The sequence below is a fragment of the Eulemur rufifrons genome, chromosome 29, assembly GCF_041146395.1.
Source record: "Eulemur rufifrons isolate Redbay chromosome 29, OSU_ERuf_1, whole genome shotgun sequence".
Classification (NCBI taxonomy): domain Eukaryota; kingdom Metazoa; phylum Chordata; class Mammalia; order Primates; family Lemuridae; genus Eulemur; species Eulemur rufifrons.
The window spans coordinates 95,033,860-95,052,502 of NC_091011.1; the positions used below are offsets into that span (position 1 = coordinate 95,033,860).

At 43.4% G+C, this 18,643-nt stretch overlaps 1 protein-coding gene across 1 annotated transcript; it reads left to right on the forward strand.

Annotated features, from left to right (window-relative positions):
- The first annotated feature begins 869 nt into the window (after positions 1-869).
- On the forward strand, positions 870-7,706 carry GIMAP4 (GTPase, IMAP family member 4). Its single transcript, XM_069461958.1, has 3 exons — positions 870-907; positions 3,308-3,379; positions 5,933-7,706. The coding sequence occupies exons 2-3, from the start codon at positions 3,322-3,324 to the stop codon at positions 6,844-6,846; spliced, it is 972 nt and encodes a 323-aa protein (XP_069318059.1). The 5' UTR covers positions 870-907; positions 3,308-3,321; the 3' UTR covers positions 6,847-7,706.
- The last annotated feature ends 10,937 nt before the right edge of the window (positions 7,707-18,643 follow it).

Sequence of the window (18,643 nt, forward strand, 5' to 3'; positions counted from 1 at the left end):
GTCAGCCATCTTGGAAAAAGAAAAAAGCCCAGCAATTTGTATAATTACTAAAGTATTATGCATTTCTAAATACTGTCTCAATTGTTGAGTATAATGATAAATTGTGAACCCTTTTATAATGGAAGAATAATGGGTATAATGAAGAACTGGAACCCCCATTACAATATCTCAGTTTCCATTTTAATGGCAGGTAGGGTCGGATATCAATGGTTAGACTATTTCAACGGTCCCAGGACCTTCTCACTGGGTGACTTGGGCCCATCTTAGTCAGTCAAATGGACATCCTTTACCCTGTTTTGCTTCTAGCAGATGACTGAGAGGACACAGCCTGGAAATAGCAGCTGTCTGTCTCTTACATCACTGGGAAGAGGAGGCAACTGCCTACACTGATACAGGTCTAAGGCACCAGAAGCAAACATCAGCTGGAAGGCCTCTTGTGCTAAGCGGGGTCTAGGGACCCAGGGGTCTTTCAGAATAGCTGGCAACTCTCTGGTTTTGACCAGAAGTTTCTTCTCAAATGTCACAGCATGACTCATGTTTCTTCTCTCACTGCAGAGTTTTATGAGGCTCAGTGTGGTAGCCACGAGGCACAGGTAGCAATTTAACTTTAATTTCAAATAAATGGAAATGAAATAAAATTACAAATTCAGAGCTATAATCACACTTGTCACATGTCAAGTGCGCAATAGCCACATGTGGCTAGTGGTCGCCATGTTGGACAGCACAGAGCAATCCCGTCCCTGCAGAAAGTGCTGCTCGCGCTGCCAGATGACAAGGTGGGCAGGTCCCTTGCACAAGCAAGTTTGAAAAACTCCTCCCCTCACTTCCTCTCCGATCCTCTTTCTCAATATCCTGGCGTAGAATTGCCTGCAAAATCAGAGAACAGTGTAGGACCCAGACTTTTCAGGTAAGGGAGTCGGGGTGTGGGGGTGGAGGATGTCTGATTTTGTGGGGAGGAGACCTCTCCCCTGGGTCTACATCTCAAACCTGGCAAACTTGCTCTCAGAATAGATTTCTTGCTGTTTTATATTTCCTGTCTTTGTTGATTTTAGGTTGTAATCTGTTTTGAAGGCTGAAGCCCACAAATTAATGCCTCTTTCAGCAGTTGCTGCTCAGAGGATACTTGTTTTACAAATAAATGATGCCTTTCACTGGTTATAAATGTTATAAGTAATCTTTGATTCTTTCAGGAATAAAGTAGAGTGAGCAAACAGAAGTAGTGCTGGGGGAGCTCATGGGGAGAAGAACATTGGGATACGTAGGGGTCTCAGATCAGCATGCAGCCCCCCAGCACCTGCACATGGTTCAGGACTGGAGGCCCTGTTGGTCTGAGATTTTGTTACTAGGGAAGCTGCCTCTTCAGGGGCAGTCCCTTCGTGGCTTTACGCGGAGCTGAGCTCCCCTTGAGGAGACAGGAGGAGGGAGATGCCACCCTATGTGACTCTATACAGTTCAGAAAAATCTGGGGACTGATGGCTGGCTTGTTCTGTAGGCAGAGAGAGCAGAGATCAGCCACCTGAGGTCAGCACCTACAGAAGGACAGTCTCTTGGTTTTGCATCTGGGTTAAGATCAACAGAGCAGCATTATAGAGTCCAGGCGCTGGAAGCAGGACACTGACAAACACCCAGAGACTCTTTGTTTTCTTGTTGCTGCTATCCTATCCCCTTTTCTAATACCAATCACCAAAGCTGATTTTTAAAATTTCTGTCATTTCTATTCCCTGTTTATGAGAAGCTGTTTCCTACTCTCTATTCTAAAGGATAAAGAAAAAACCCTTCTTTCAAAAGAAGTGTCCGGCTTTTGACAATGTTTCATACTTAACATTTGATGGCTTCCTATCTGGTGACTCTGCCTTTAAAAACTACCATTTTCTGCCTGTCTCAATCAAAGTCTGCTCCAATAAGAGTTCTTCAAATGCCTTTCTCCATCGCAAAATGTCTGTAGGTAGTAGTGAAAGAAAATGTCAAAAAAAAAATTAGTGCTGTGTTTCTATGACACTAAGTATTATCAACAAGGACAGGATTGTCATTTTCACAGATTAGACGTGGGCTGGACATAGTGATGAATCAGAGAAAGGCAAGAAGTGGGGAGATTATCAATTTATTTATTTGACAAATATTTATTGAGATCCACTCATCGTCCAGTATTGTGCTTGTCCCAGGGAATAATGGGAAATATAAGACACATACGGTCCTCCCATGAAATGCTTATAATCTAAGAGGAGACAGGAAAAATCAGACAAATAACTTTCTGTTGTCGAATTTATTCTGAAAGAAATCCCTGGGGTGCACTAAGAGCAAACAACAGTAGACCCTGGCAGAGGGGTACTGTTGGTGGGGGGCGGTGCTGGGGGAGAGGCTGGAGAAGACCTTTCTGGAGAGCCGAGGCCTGCGGGCCAGGCAGGAATGAGCTGGACACCGGATTGCAGTTGGAACGCTCCGGCGGTGGGGAAAGTACTACAAAGGCCTCGAAGGAGGAAGAGGCCTAGAGGATTCGGAGGACATTGAGGAGGCCTGTGTGGCTCGGCCTTCTGAGAGAGAAGGTAGTCGAATGCACAGGGCCTTATAGACCATTTCAAGGATTTAAACTATCTTCAAGAAGCAAGAGTAAGCCACTAGGGAATTTGAACAAGAAAAAAAATCAAATATCAGTTTTAAAATAACCTGTGATTATAGAGTAAAAAAGGGATGGAAGGGGAGATGGTCAGATAGGAGCCTGTTGCATTGCAAACAAATGACAGTGGATTGTATTAGCATGAAGACGGAGAGAAATAGGTGATTTTGAGGGTTTTGGAAGTAGAATCAGTAGGATTTGGTGCTGGGCTAACAAGAGAGTGAGGAAAGGAGGGTTGTGGGTGACCCCAGGGCCCTGCGGGACCCACTGGCTGAATGAAATGGTGGAGGCAGGGTGGGCTGAGCCAGGGCTCAGCTGTGGGCAGGTGCTGGTTGAGATACCCATGAAATCGCCAGATGAAGTTGAGTGGGAGATAAAAGTTTGGAGCTTGACAAGGGGGCAGCCTGCAGACTAGGTATACAAAGCATCAAAGCAATTAATCACCGGTTAGGGAGGGGGAAGGAGCCAGAACCAGTGCTGAGAAAGCACTAGAAACATTTATGGTTGTGTATGGAGAAAGGAACAACCTGAAAATGAAACTGAAAATGGAGAGTTGAGAAGAGTTGAGGGAAATGGGGCAGGAGAAATCAAAGTAACAAGTTTCTGGTGAAAATGAGTTGGCTACAGATAGTCAGGGATTCCAGGTGCTGTCCACTTTCCTAAAATGATATAATTATGTTTCTTGATCTACAGGAGTTCAAACCACAATGGCGACCCAACACCATGGCATGAGCTACAGCCCTGGACACCCAACAACGAGCCACGGTGAGAGGATGCCCGGGCTCCCTGGGCTGGGCTGCAGGGAGGACAGCAGAGCCAGGAGGTCCTCCCGCCTTGTCAGGCTGTCCCCATCTGAGCAAGAGAAAACTACTTCCAACCTCCTTTCTCACTTTCTCTTCGTTTGCCTTGCTCTTTTAGTTCTCATGACCCTTTACACTGTCTCCTCACGATGTGGCCACAACGGCTAAGTGGAAGAGAGACTAAAATATCCTCTGCTCTAGCCAGAGCTTGGTAGTTTTTCCCTCCTGCTTCCTATAATGTTGACACACCAGAATAGCTGGCTGTAGCCTCTCTGGATGGTTCTCTGCCCCTCTTCACCCTGGGGGAGGACTGGGAAAGAGGAATGAGGGAAAAATTGATCCTTCATCAAGGTCCCTAATTCCCCGGCCCCTGGTGGTCTAGAACCAACAAATTAAACTGGCTGACATGCTGGGTGTATCATACGGCCTTCCCTTTCCTCACTTAGCCATGGAAATTAACTGTGTCAGTTGAGCTTTTGCTAGTTTATCAAACTGTCCTACAATTTAGTAGCTTAAAACATCAATCCTTTAGTTAGTGGGTCAGCTGGGCAGTTCTTGGGTCTGGCCCAGCTCAGCTCATCTTGGGCACTCACTTGGGCTTCTGTGGTTAGCTAGTGGTTCGCCTTGGACAGCCTCACAGATAGGTCTGGTAGCGAGCACCCTCAGGCCAGGGTGACAGGGATCCTCACTAAGGAGGCTAGTCCAGGCTTCTTCAGCAGGGAGTTGCAGGAAGAGCAGAAAGAGAAGGCCAGCCACAATGCACGAGCACTTTTGAGCCTCTGCTTGCATGCTTCCTACTGTCCTGTTGTCCAAAGCAAGCTGCATGGCCCACCCAGATTTAAGGGCTGAAGAGACAGCATCCTCATGGGGGGAACTGCAGATCCACGTCCCAAAGAGGCATGCATACAGGGAATGGGAATGATTCACCGCTACATTCGCCATCTCCTCCAGGGATTGTTACCCACGTGCTATCAACATGACCAAACTGTTGCAGAGTTGGAGCTGGCCTTTGGCGCCTTTTCATTTTACCTCCTATGCCTTTCCTACGTCCCCTCTGTATGGCTAAGCCACACCCTCAGGATGTCCTTAGGAGGGAATCTCCCACTGTATTGCAAACTAAATAATAATGTAAACACCAGCCCACATTTTTCTTTAGATAATCTTAGCCTTCCTGTTGTGAGGCATATAACTTTTGGAAATACACTTCTTTTATCCTAAGATTCTAGTTATCAAACCTGGGTAACTCTGCCTTAAGGATAATCATGGGTTGTGTTAATAAAAGTCAATCCCCTGACTTCTTAATGAGAACAGCAAATACTCCATTTTCAATACAAATTAGAAATATAAATCTCTACTGCAGATGCCCCAAAATCTTGTGTTAATTTCTACACCTTATTAGGAGCAGGTGTTAGCAGAAGCTCACAGTTCTCTCTCTCTTTTTTTTAATTTCAGGATATTATGGGGGTATAAATATTTTGGTTACATGCAATGCCTTTGCCTTGTCCAAGCCAGGGCTACAAGCATGCCCTTCCCCCATGCAGTGCACTCCGCATCCATCAGTTGTGAGTTTATCCCCTCCCTCCTCCCCACCTGACCAGCACCCAGTGAATATTATTACCATGTGAGCACCTTAGTGTTGATCGGTTAGTACTAATTTGATGGCGAGTACATGTGGCAGAATCAAGGCCAGCAAACATAAAAAAAAGTGCTCAAAATCTCTAATCATCAGGGAAATGCAAATCAAAACCACAATGAGATAGCACCTAACTCCTATGAGAATGGCCTTTATCAAAAAGTCCCAAAACAACAAATGCTGGCGTGGATGTGGAAAGATTGGAACACTCTTACACTGCTGGTGGGACTGCAAATTAGTACAACCCCTGTGAAAAATAATCTGGAGATACTTCAAAGAGTTAAAAATAGAAATATCATTTGATCCAGCAATCCTACTACTAGGCATCTACCCAAAGGAAAAAAAAGACATTCTATAATAAAGACATCTGCACTCAAATGTTTATAGCAGCACAATTCACAATTGCAAAGATATGGAAACAACCCAAATGCCCATCAATACATGAGTAGATTAATGAAATGGGGTGTATGTATATCATGGAATACTATTCAACTACAAAAAACAATGGTGAGCCAGCACCTCTTATATTATCCTGGATAGAGCTTGAACCCTCTTCGAAGTGAGGTATCACAAGAATGAAAACTCACAGTTCTCTTTTGAAACCATTTTATTTCCTCTTCTGTGGGCTACCTAGCTATGAAAGATCAGAGTTAAAAGCTCAAGGGAATCTGAAGATAGGAAGTTAAGGGACGGGACGGTTGCCCAGGTACTGCACGATGCACATCAGGCCCAGAGGGCTTCCTGCAGACTTCTGTGAGTACAGCAGTAACCAGGGAGAATCCCACAGCCGACAACAGAGAAGGGCACCGGGGAGCAAGGGCAATGTAGTGGAAACTGTTGCAGGTAGATTCTAACAGTGTGGCTTTTGTTTCCTTGATGTTCCAGAGCCTGGAAGCCAACTGAGAATTGTCTTAGTGGGTAGAACTGGAGCAGGAAAAAGCGCAACAGGCAACAGCATCCTTGGAGAGAAAGTGTTTAATTCTTCCATCTCAGCAAAATCCATTACCAAGACCTGTGAGAAAAGGAGCGGCAGGTGGAAGGAAACTGAACTAGTTGTGGTTGACACACCTGGCATTTTTGACACCGAGGTGTCAGATGATGACACAAGCAAGGAGATTGCCCGCTGCGTGCTCCTGACCTCCCCAGGGCCTCATGCCCTGCTCCTGGTGGTCCCACTGGGCCGTTACACTGAGGAAGAGCATGAGGCCATACAGAAGATCCTGAAAATGTTTGGAGACAAGGCTAGAAAATTCATGACTCTCTTATTCACCCGGAAAGATGACTTGCATGGTACCAGTTTTCATGATTACTTAAAGACAGCTCCACAGGGCATTCAAGAGTTAATGAGCAAGTTTGGTCATCGCTACTTCGTGTTCAACAATAGGGCAACAGGCGCTGAGCAGGAGGCCCAGAGGGTGCAGCTGCTGGCCCTGCTGCAGCGCATTGTGAGGGAGAATGGGGGAGGATGCTACACTAATAAGATGTACAAAAGGGCTGAGCAGGAGATTCAGAAACAAACCCAAGCGGTGCAAGAAAAATACAGAGCAGAGCTGGAGAGAGAGAAAGCACAGATAAGAGAGGAATATGAAAACAAACTCAGAAACCTGAGAGATGAACTGGAGCAGGTAAAGAGAAAGGCACAAATGGAGAGGGAATTAGCAGAAAAGGAGGATTTCTATGCTGTAAGGCAGGAAGCTGCCAGAAGGGAGGTTGAAAGTCAGAATCATATGGTCGAATTAATCTTTAATTTGTTAAACATTGCTTACCATATTTTCTCACGAATTTTTTTGGAAGATTAAAGCGGAAGAAAATCTGTCTGTATTTTCTGCATATTCTCTGGTGACCTTGCCCCATACTACTCATTTATCCAAGTCAGGGTGCTCTAGTTTCTGTCTCTCAGGCTCTCAGGACGAAGGAGTGCAGTTAAGTTCACCTTGGCAATTGGTAGATGTCTGATTGACTTAACAGGAGAAGGACAAATTCCCAATTTGTGAATCTCCCAAGCAGAAAGTACTGATGCTTGCTACCTTGTGAATTCTTCCTCAGACTCACAGAGAAAACGAATGTAGGAGACCAAAGAAGATGACCACAAGCTATATCTTTTTATCCTTAGTAAAATTTCTCTTCTGGATTCTTTCTAGATCAGCAGATAGTCTCTCCCGGTAATTCTACTCATATTTGCCTTTAGGAACATAGTAATCATCTTACCCACATGGTTTGTTAGAGAGATCAATTCTTTGTTTGCATTAGGTAAACCCATAGATGGAGATGCTTGCAGAATTGTTTCTAGATAAATGCCAATTTGTTTAATTACATTTTCACATAAGTACTCAAATTGTTCCTTATCATCTGCTCTTTGAAGAACGAAGACTTGTCTGGAAAATAGATCTCTTCAAATTCAACTAAATGTAATCCCCAAATACGAGAAAGAGTGAAAGAACAATTCAACAGATAATAGAACAATGTTTGGTATATTCAGTTGTATCTGTAGAAACAACTGTTTGACCAACCTCAATTTAACCAATTTGATGAATAATTAGTTCTTTCCTTTTCTCGAGAAAGAAACCTGTGGTTGCAACCCAACCTCCCTCACCTTGAGTGCTTACTGCTTGGCAGGTCATCCGCACACTTCTGCCCCATCCAGTTGAATGCTTGCTTATTGTTATTGTAATAAAATTTTTCAGTTCTCTCATATTTGTGCCAAATGAGAATGTTTTGTCCTGGAAAATACCACTAATACTTCTAATAATACAGGGATGAATTTTCACTTTTTGGTAAAAGTTCAAGATGATTTTGGAGATAGACTTGGGCTACCTTCATATATTCCCTTCTCCTTTTCCCTAGAAGATTTGAACCACATTCTCAACCCATCCACCGGCCAAAGACCACAACTTCCTTAAGCTCTTCACTATGTGCTGATGGTAATTACAGGGAACTAGAGTTTCTAAGGCCTGTGCATTTTGTTGGTGCAAAAATTCTCTTTAACATAGAGATAACAGGAGTTGAAGCGCCTAACCCTTTTCTACTTTTCTACTTGGTTCTCCTCACTTAACAATTTCTAGGAATCCTTAAAGCATGTTTTTGTGTTCTACCAACATGTCCTGGTGACTTATGCCAACATGTGACTTATGCCAACTTTCCTTATTCTGCATCCTGAAATTGGCTTTTCTGTGCCCTAAACCATTTTGCCCACAATAGGACATACACCTTTTCCTTATTTCCATAGAGCACAAATGAGTTGACACGGTACATTTAACAAAAGTTAGCAAAGGCTCAAGGATAAGAGAAGCAACACACAAAGAAGCGCATGATTCCTTTAGATATGGTCACCTGGAGTAAGACATCTTCTGTCTCACTCTGCAGAACATCGGTGTACTTTGTGTCTACTGTTTTCATCATTGGAGTTTTAGCCAAAATTCCGAGACATGAAATTTAACATCCTGTTGTATTACAACCTTCTGTAAGCAAATATTTAAACAAAAAGCCACATATACCTCCCAAAAGAAACTAAATTCAGATTTAATATAAAACAAAGTCTTTCACAGCAGTGATTATTTTCTGTGTAACACATTCAATTATTATTTTTTTTTTTTCCTGTAACATTTAATTATTCTTACCCTTGCAGTCAGGTTAACCCTGTAGATGAGGCAAAGAAAAAGACTCTGCCCTTGAGAAGCAATGAGGAGTTGAGAAGCCCATGTGAAAAACCCTGAGAAAGTGCTTCCTCTTTGCCTCCCAGGGAAGAAGGAAGACAGAGGTTCTTGGCCAATAAGGATAATGGGTCATGTTGGCTTCTCTCAAGAGTTCTGGGAGTTTGCACCTATTCATGTAGTCATTAACACTCATTAATTGCTTGTATTTCGTAGTTGATTGTAGACCAGACACTGAGAATCTATGAGTACAAGAAAGTCGCTTTTGAGACTGGCTTTATTCACCCCAGAACAATGCTTTGGAGAATCATTTGAGTGGTGTGTATCAATAGCCTGTTCCTTTTTATTGCCGAGTAGTGTCTCATCATACAGATGTACCAGAGTTTGTATCACTCCTTCTTTGCTTATTCTTATGCACCTAATTGATTTCTGTTGGATTGCACTGGCTAATACCTCTATCATCATGTTGAGTAGTAGTGCAGCTGGTGGGCGCGCTTGCCTGACTCTGGGCAATGCCTGCAGTGTTTCCCAATTAAATGAGTCAGGTTCTAAGGTTCAGGGCGACAGTAGCATCACTGCTCTGTTTTTGCTCTTCTTAAGATGGAAAGCTCAGATCTTTAATTTTAGCACTTTCTTCTTTCCTAACATAAGGGTGTGAAGCTATAAAAATTTCTCTCTATGTATGTTTCTCCACATGATTATTTGGAGAGGTGGTAAGAGAAATTACTAGTTCAGTTATGGAAGTTTAGTTGGAAAATCGGGGAAAAATACTAAACATTTAAATGTTTACCAAACATGAAAGATCTTCCATTAGGGCATTGTTTTGAAAGAAATACTTTGAGTTTCACTATCAACTCAGCCGGTAGCTGCTTTCCCCCATCAATTGAGAGGCCAGGACAAAAGAGCACCAGAAGAGGGTCCACCTGCATGGGTCCCCTCAATGCTGTCTCACCGTCAGGGCCCAGCAGGGGTGGATGGCAGGCACAGCTTCAAGGACACTAGCCCCATGTGAAAGTTTAAGAGCTTTTAGTACTTATAGACCCCGAGGAATGTTTTGTCTTAAAGTATTTCCAAATTTATGGGAAACACTGTAAATTCAGAACAAAATATGAGTTAGTGGTATAGATGTGTTTAAATCTTTTACACGTGTCAAATAAGAATCTTACCTAGATACGGGACACAAATCCCTTGTGGTGTAAGCAGGCTCACGTTCATATGCCACGTCCCAGGATGACTGGACCACACTCCCTTCCATGTCTGGAGCCTGTCATTATTTTGCCCTGATTCTTTCCAGAGAGCATTTCTTCTTCCTCCACCTATACAGAGGATTTGATTAGGAAAACTGAAGCCCACCTGGGTATTAAAAGTAGGATGTACTTTCAATCCAGGGAATTAGAGGCTGGTGCACCCCTTGCAAGACTGGGGAGGTAGAGATCTGGGAAGCTCCATGATGCACAGAGATTTGTGGTATCAGACACTCATTTGCTATGACATGCGCCTGTGGGATGCCCATTGTCTCCCTGCTGTTGATGACAGAGAACGGTCTTCCTTTCGCATCCACCATCCAAATCTCGCGTGATTACCTCTTGTTCAACTCTCACGTGGACCATACTGGCAAAGGGATGAGGAAAAACAGCATCCCAGGCTCCTTTCCCGTGATTCAGAGAATGTAGGAGCACCAGTGTTGCCACGGTTGCAACAGGCAATTCAGCACAGTTGAGTAATTCATCTAAAAGCATCCCCATCTATCTGATTTCTTTGTGGAAACATTTCCTGTTCCATCCAAGACACTTACACTATTTCATGCTGGGTTTATTCAGAACAAAGTAGTTTTAAGCTTGTATTTTAATTATTTATTGTCTGTCTCCCCCAGTAGCAGCTGACAGAGAACACTTCCTTGTTCACCATTGGATTCTAAGTTTCTGGAGTACGGGAAGTACCCGCTAAATACTTTTTTACCCATTTGGCAGCTGCACATCACCCTCCCCCTTAGAGATTTGGAGGAATTTTGCTCAAGCTGCATTTCTACAGCAGACTAGAGTTCAAAATCCTCCTTGCTCTTGCCGGGAGTCTTCTGGACTCACTTCCTCATGTGCCGCTGTTCTCTTGTCTACCTTACCCCATTTCATGTGGACTTGCAGTTCAGTCCCCTGCCTGGTTTCCACCATCACAACATATGCTCAGCATTTTGTAGGCTAGAGCAACTTTCCTGGAAATTGTGAGTCACAGGGAAGGTCCCACAGGCAGCACTGGGCATTCGCATACTGAGCTCACTCTCTTCCCCTGGGGTGGAAAGAGGAACTGCTTATCCCTCCACATCCAGGGGGGAGCAGCTCTGGGGTTGCTTAATAAATTATCTCCATCTCAGGCCTGGCAGTGGCCAATCAATTTCAGGATGTTAGGGAGAGCCTGAAACACATTGGACCACTTCCTACTATTATTTTTACTTTTCAAAAAACAGGAAACAGACTGTTTTTTTCTCTCTTTTGGCCTGTGGTGACCAGACATGACCTACACTTTTGCTTTCTCATTCCAATCTATAGGCACCAATGAGGGACTCTTTCTGGCAATTCCACCTGGATTTTACTCTGTTGGTCAATCTTCTCAACTCTCACTCTTTAGAGGAAGAGGCTGACAAATCCAGTGTCTCAGAAAGAAATATCTAATAAGGACGTAAGAGCATAAGCCATGTCTCAGGTGGCTGTAAGATGATGGATCCCCACACCGCCTTCCAGGAAGCACCCTTTATATAACAAGCTTTTCGCGTAAAGCATGTGCAGCTGGTCACGTCTCAGACTTTCTTGCCAAGACTCATGACCATTGGGGAAGTTAGATAAGCAGATTTTGGGTGGTCATCTATGCTTCAGGCATCTTTTAGAGACCTTGCTGAAGAATACTTTGAAAGGATCAAAGATTGGTCATGAAGAGGGTTTCACTTCAAGATGGTGTCACTTTTGCCATGCAATGGCTGTGTTTCTACAGGAGCACACCCCTGTCTTTTGAGAATATTTTCTGAAAGAGCCAGCTGATGTTTCCCCTTAAATTGAATTAGCCAGAACATAGTCATGGCCACACCTGCTGCAAGAAAGGCAGGGAATTTATGTGTTATAGTGGATGGCTGTATGTTTGGCTATTGTGGAAGAGATCTATTACTAAGAAAGGAGAAAAAATGAATACTGGGGAAAAATAACAGTCTCTATATTCCACAAGCATTGAAGTACCCATTCAGAGAATGATACATAGAGGATTTGTGTTTTTCAAAACATTAATGAGATAGAGAAATTTTAATGAGAGTAGGTTATTATTAAATATCAAATGTCTGATTTCCCTAAGTACTAAATTTGACAATTGATATCTCTGACATTTCACTTTGACACTTCTTGTTTTATTTTTATTGTGAAGGTACATCCTCATTCTTGCAAACACATGGTTTGGCTTGTGATTATCTTTCAAAAATTTTTTAGAGAAATTTTTGCAAAACCATGGATAAATAAAAAATTGTGTTATTATTGAATATGAGTTCTGTCATGGAACCAATGAACTAATGCAATGCAGACAGCTTGAAATATCAACAAAGTGTTTGGGAAGGATGTGGCTAATGAACACACAGTATGTCAATGCTTTGAGAAGTTCTGTTCTGGTGACTTTGATATTGAAAATGAGCCACGTGGGTGACCTGAGACCAAAGTGGATAATGATGAGCTGAAAGCTGTAGTGGAAGCGAATCCATCTCAATCTAGGCATGAATTAGCAGCAAGGTTTGATGTTATTCCAACATTATTGGACTATTTGAAATAAATTCGCAAAGTAAAGAAGCTGGATAGATGAGTACCACATGAATCGAACCAGCATCAAAAGAGAAATCGTCTCAAAGCTTGCCTTTGCTGTCACAACATAAAGGTGAACCATTTCTACACCATATTGTTATGTGTGATGAAAAATGGATTTTTCTTGACAATTTCAAGCATACAGCACAATGGTTGGATGAAGATGAAGTGCCAAAACACAGTCCAAAACCAAATATTCATCAAAAAGAAAGCTAATGGTGTCTGTTTGGTGGTCCAGTGCTGGTACTGTCCACTACAGCTTCATGAAACCTGGTCAGTCAATTATAGCAGATGTCTACTACAACAAATTGGATGAAATGATGGGGATGCTGGTGATTAAGCAGCCGAGATTGGTCAATAGAGATAGGCCAATCCTCTTGCAACCAAAACTTGACCACATGTCACACATACAATGCAGCTTTACCTACAGAAGCTGGACTTGGAAACTCTCTGTCATCCACTCTATTCACCAGACCTTGCACCAACTGACTGTCACTTCTTCCAGGCTTTGGACCACTGCTTGCAAGGAAAAATATTCAATTCTTAACAAGCTGTGGAAAAGGCCTTTCACAATTTCATCGCCACTTGCTCTGTAGGCTTCTTAGCTGCTGGCATATGCAAGCATAAGATGGTGACACTGTGCCAATAGTTTAGGTACATACTTTGATTAATTGTACTCTTTTTGATTAATATACAATAAACTAAACTTTTGATTAGAATTCAGAATTTCATATTTAATAACCTAATATTTTAAAATCCCTCTTGAGCTAATAGTTCCATTTGTAGGAAAAACGCATGAAACAAGCTTGTGGAAATGAGTTGCCTGAGTCAATGGCTTACTGTGGAAGAATTTGAAATTCACTGGAAGCAGGCTGCATGGCAAAATTAAACAAAGACTACATTGAGGACATAAGGAGAAATGTGAAATTTTTATTTTCTACAAGTTTTCTCATCTCTCCTAACTCTCCCATTACATCTAGGGAAAAATATAACTAAATGTATACTTATGCTAAACATTATACTAAATGTTTAATCTTGTTTAAATCAATCTAATCTGATCTGCTAAGTCAGGTTAGGTACTGTTTAGGTCCTTTATTTAGGTGACTTAGACAGATACCCCTCAACTATCCTGTTTCTCCCACATTGAGTTTGTTTGGAAAGATGGGGTCTCCATGCCTCAACCTCTGACTCCTCTACTTGGTGTAAGGCTCTGGGGGGGGGGGGTGTAGCCCCCTCCCCTGCTACAAACCCCTCTGCCCTAAGCAGTGAGTCAGCTCTACTTTTCTGCTTGAACAAGCACCTGGCCCCACCAAAGCCCAGCCACATCCTGTGACTGGCAGCACACCCAGCCCTCAGGCTGTCTACCGGACCCTGGAGACATCCTGTTGCAGCCCCAGGGACATCCTGCTTACTAAGAACTTGATAATCCACTTGAACAAGCACCTAAAAAGCAAGCCCCCTCCACTTATGCCCCTTACCGCATATAAATACCCTTGCCTCAGTCCTAGACAACTGTGACTTCTGGAACCCCTGGTTTCTCCCGGACCGGAACCTCGTCCCTCACCCGGGTCCCTCCCTTGAGCCCCATTACCCTCACCCGGGTCCCTCCCTTGGGCCCCATTACCCTCACCCTGGAGCGCTCCAATAAAGCCTCTTTGCTTAACCCTTTCAACTCTGCTCGTCTTTCTTTCTCTGGTGCCGACCATCCAAAAACCTTACACTTGGGAGATGCTCCTTATCTGTTGTGTCTCTGAACTCCTGCTCGCCCCTAACAAGCAGGCCACAGCAGATGTAATCAAGAGTAAATTTCTCAATTTAGGCAATGTCTTTTCAGCTCCTTGGCTAAATTCACCACAACTCCACTTGTACTGGTCTAAAATTCTGATGGCATCTGGCCGTGGCGCTCCTTCAGCTATGGAATATCACTTAGCGGCTGCATGTAAGAGAAACTTCACTAAAGTGACTTAGCAGTCAAATGGTTTGATTTTGATAGAACAAGGGGTTTATGGGTAGTAAATCTGGGACTAATATAAGTCTCCAAGAATAAAATCTTTTTCTCCCTACCTGCTCTATCATTCTTCGCAAGGAACTTTTATCCACAAAATGGTGAGATGGCTGATTCACCTGCAGCCTCATGGCTGAATTATAGGGGGAAAGAGGAAGATAGTAACAATAAGGAAGACAGGGCGGCACTTGTACTGCAAAAGCAAAGTGAGTGCAGAAAGCCCCCCCAAGACTTCCCCTTATATCTCTTGGTTGCATGGTTACCATTGGCTGTAAGAAACACTGTACAATATAGTATTTCATGTGAGTGCATTGCTTTATATGCAAAATTACAGTTTTGTTAGTAAGGAAGATGGAGCAAATGGATAGTAGGCAGATAACTAATAGTCTTGGCCGCACACAGCTTGGGTGAATTAGCTCTAACCCTTGCTTCACAGCTACCTCCATCTCACCCCGTAGGGTGACTTCTTTTGACAACTTCTTAGCCAAACCAAAGACTTGTTCATTCTACACATGAATCAAGGATAGGCCAAGAAAATAAAACTTCAGAGCTTGAGTCTGATTCCAAAATAACACAGAAGCTTGTAACAGGCTAAACATCCTGAATAAACTAGTAAGCATAAGGATCCATGTACAGGATATCCTTAGCTAGGTGTGGAGGGATAAGCAGTTCCTCTTTCTAAGCCAGGGAGAAGAGAGTGAGCTCGCTATGGGAATGCCCAGTGCTGCCTGTGGGACCCTTCCCTGTGACTCATAATTTCCAGGAAAGTTGCTAAACCCTACAAAACGCTGAGCATATGTTATGATGGTGGAAACCAGGCAGGGGACTGAACTGCAAGTCCACATGAAATGGGGTAAGGCAGACAGAGAACGGTGGCACATGCATGAGGAAGTGAGCCCAGAAGATTCCCAGCAAGAGCAAGGAGGATTTTGGACTCTCATCTGCTGTGGAAATGCAGCTTGAGTGAAGTTTCACCAACTCTCCAAAGGGGAAGGCAATATGAAACTGCCAAATGGGTGAAAAATATTTAGTGGGTGCTTCATGTACTCCAGGAACTTAGAATCCAATATTAAGGTCTCTGCTACTGGGGGAGACAGACAATCAGTAATTAACATATAAGCTCAAAACTACTTTGTTCTGAGTATACGCAGCATCAGAGAGCCTTGGATGGGATAGGAAACATTTCCACAGGACTATCAGATAGAAGCTTGTTTAAAAAAATAAAATATAAACTGAGGCACAATCAAATTTTAATGGGTGTGTGTGTGTGTGTGTGTGTGTGTGTGTATAAGAAGTAATTCATGAGTTGGAGAAGACCAAATCAAAAGAGGTTCTGTGTTTTGACCAGAAATGCTCAGAGGCAAATATTCATGGGGTGAATGTGGAAGCAAAATAGATTATTTGATTGTTTGCAGTTACACAGTTGTCTTTGTGGTTTACCTGTTTGAAAGTCACATAATCACATGTTATTGGCTACTTATGATTGGTTGAGGTTAAGTTTTGTTTGTGTTTAACATTTACCAGAAATGACCCAAGTTAAGTTTTGCTTATGTTTGCAGTTTAAGTAAGATTAAGGCTACTTTAAATTCATAATTGGTTTTGTTTTCTCAGGAATTTTCAAGGCCCAGTCTCCATTTTAATTTTGTTTCAATAATTTTCCTGTTGGTCATCCTTTAAGCAAGCTGAAAGTGGGACCAAATGGCATGGTGTTACTCTCAGTTACTGCTATTGATTAGTCACTGGGACAAAAAGTCAGGTGGATGTTGGTGTCATCATTAATAGACACGTTGGTATTCACAGTCACATAGCTGCCGTCAGCAACCGCATAGTCGGCGTGGGTTTCCTCGACTTATCTGAGACTAACCAGCAATCACTCGATGCGCCAGTGGCTGCTGAGAACATTTAAATCCCTCGAGAAACTACAGTGTGCCGGGGGGTAAACACAACAGCTATGAGGGGAGTAACAGCCAAGGACTGAAAAAGTCCTCTGAGCAAAGATTCCCAGGAGCCAAGATTTTACCAAATAAAGAAATCAATGGAGGAGGCAGCACCTATCCACTGAAAAACCTGTTTGTTCCTTAAAAGCCTTTAAATTTGGGACAACAATTTCTAATTTATTAACGGAGAAATATTTTTATCAATAAGGGCACCAAGTCTTGCTTATTGAGCTGTTAAGGTACCAAGAACTTCTATTTCTGAGTACTACTGAGGCTCAATTGTTCATTCCAGATTATATTGCTTGAAGAGAACTCAAGGTGTCATTCTATTACAACAGAAGAAAAACAAAGGTTAATGCTTGGGGTAAATTATGTTCTTAGTCTTTGAGTCTGCAAGGCAGCTAGTCGAGATTTCTAGATTTTAGTTTGAAGCATTGTCAGATGGTGGAATGAATACGGCAGTTGAATGTCCGTGGTTATATCATCAGATCGTGTTCTGGTGAACTCTGCAAGTGACCAGATGGGCACAGGCAGGAAGGTAGTCTATACATGCTGTGTGGTAGTGATTTTTCTGAAGCTTAAAGCCATCCAGTTTCAGCTCTCAGGGACCGGGGGGAGGGCAGTTTTAGTTTTTAGAAAAAAATTCACAATTCAATTCAGACTACAGGGAGATAACAAAACCTCAAAGACAATGAACAGGACTAGAATTTAATAATGAGTGAACTATAGTTTTCTATTGAAATGCAATCTTTTAGTTACTCTCATTTCCCAAAAATAATTGCCATTCATTTTTTTCAAAAAAGTCTAGTTTTATTAAACTTGACCTTATTATTTACATGAGCGCAACAAGATAGTGATTCTATGTCCATTTTAAAATGTAATATTTTAGTCAGAGCTTTGGTAACATCCAAGGGGCTTTTTGACTTTCTATCAATCAACCTTAGGTTTTTTTTTTGTTTTTTGTTTTTTTTGTTAACTATCTAGTAATGAGAAATCTCAGATAAAACCTTTAAAAATTTCTCTAGACTAAGAAGCCAAGCCAGGGACTTCCCCAATTACGTCCTGTTATAAGAATAATAGATTCTTGGCTCTGCTCTGAGAGGCCCTGGGCAACTGCTTCTGCAGGTCCTGGGTGTGGCATGGAGAGCTGCCCGACCTCTGCACATCTGACCTGGCATCCACGGGACCCTTGTGCCTAAGTAACAGCCTGCAGCTTGTTTGGCCCCAAATCCACCCTGTAGGCCCCAACCACCTGTTGCCCACCTGTCCCTGACCCCGCCCTCCAGGTCAGGTCAGCCCACCATCTACACACTCCCACTTATGGCTCAGAGCCCCTTTTCAGAGGCTTTGCCTAAGGCTCCAGCCCAGTTCCAGCTGGGAGGCTCTCATGCTGGGGCGCAGCAGGCTTTGAGCTGAGAGGCTCTGGGCGGCTATTCAGCAGCCCTGAGTGGAGCGTAGAGAGCTCTGCGGTTCCTCAGCTGCTGGACCCAACCTCTGCCCACCTGTTGGCATTTGCCACACTCCAGAGCCTGCAGAGCAGCCTGCCGCTGCTTGTTCAGTCAAGACTTCGCCCTCCGGCCACAACTGCCTCCTGCCTGCTTGGCCCTGACCATGCCATCCAGGTAAGATCTGCCTGCCATCTGCACAGCCTTGCTTTTGTCTCAGAGGTGCTGCTCAGAGATTCTGCTCACAGCTCCTTCTAGTCCCAGCTCAAAGGCTCTCACACCAGAGCCTGAGGCTTTGCCCCTGAGCCTCCTGAAATCCCACCAGGCCTAAGACACCAACCCCAAGTCTCCAGTGTTGCACCTGCACCCAAAGACCCCACCCCAGAGCCTCCACCACCAAATCAGGGCTGGGAGAGCTGCTCCAAAGTCCAATGCCCTGCCAGGGACCTCTCCCTCAGCCTCAAGCTGCCAGCACACTGTGACATGCTTTGAGCAATTGTCCACAACCACCTTATCTAGTTGCTGCAGTTACCTCTGTGGGGAGACCCTGGGTAGAGCAATCCCCACAACACCAGCCTCTGTGAAGAGAGTCTCATCCAGCTCACACTTTGAACATCGTGCAACTATCTGAAGAGTTGCCAGCAAGGAACAGGAGTCCTGCAAACCTATTACTCCAGTACTCATAAAAGAGGGTTCAGATGAGAAGAAACCAGCAAAAGAACACTGGCAACA

Coding starts and splice junctions, on each gene's coding strand:
- GIMAP4 (XM_069461958.1), top strand. CDS start 3,322: ATGGCGACCCAACACCATGGCATGAGCTACAGCCCTGGACACCCAACA. Junction 3,380..5,932: donor ACACCCAACAACGAGCCACG/GTGAGAGGATGC, acceptor TTGATGTTCCAG/AGCCTGGAAGCCAACTGAGA.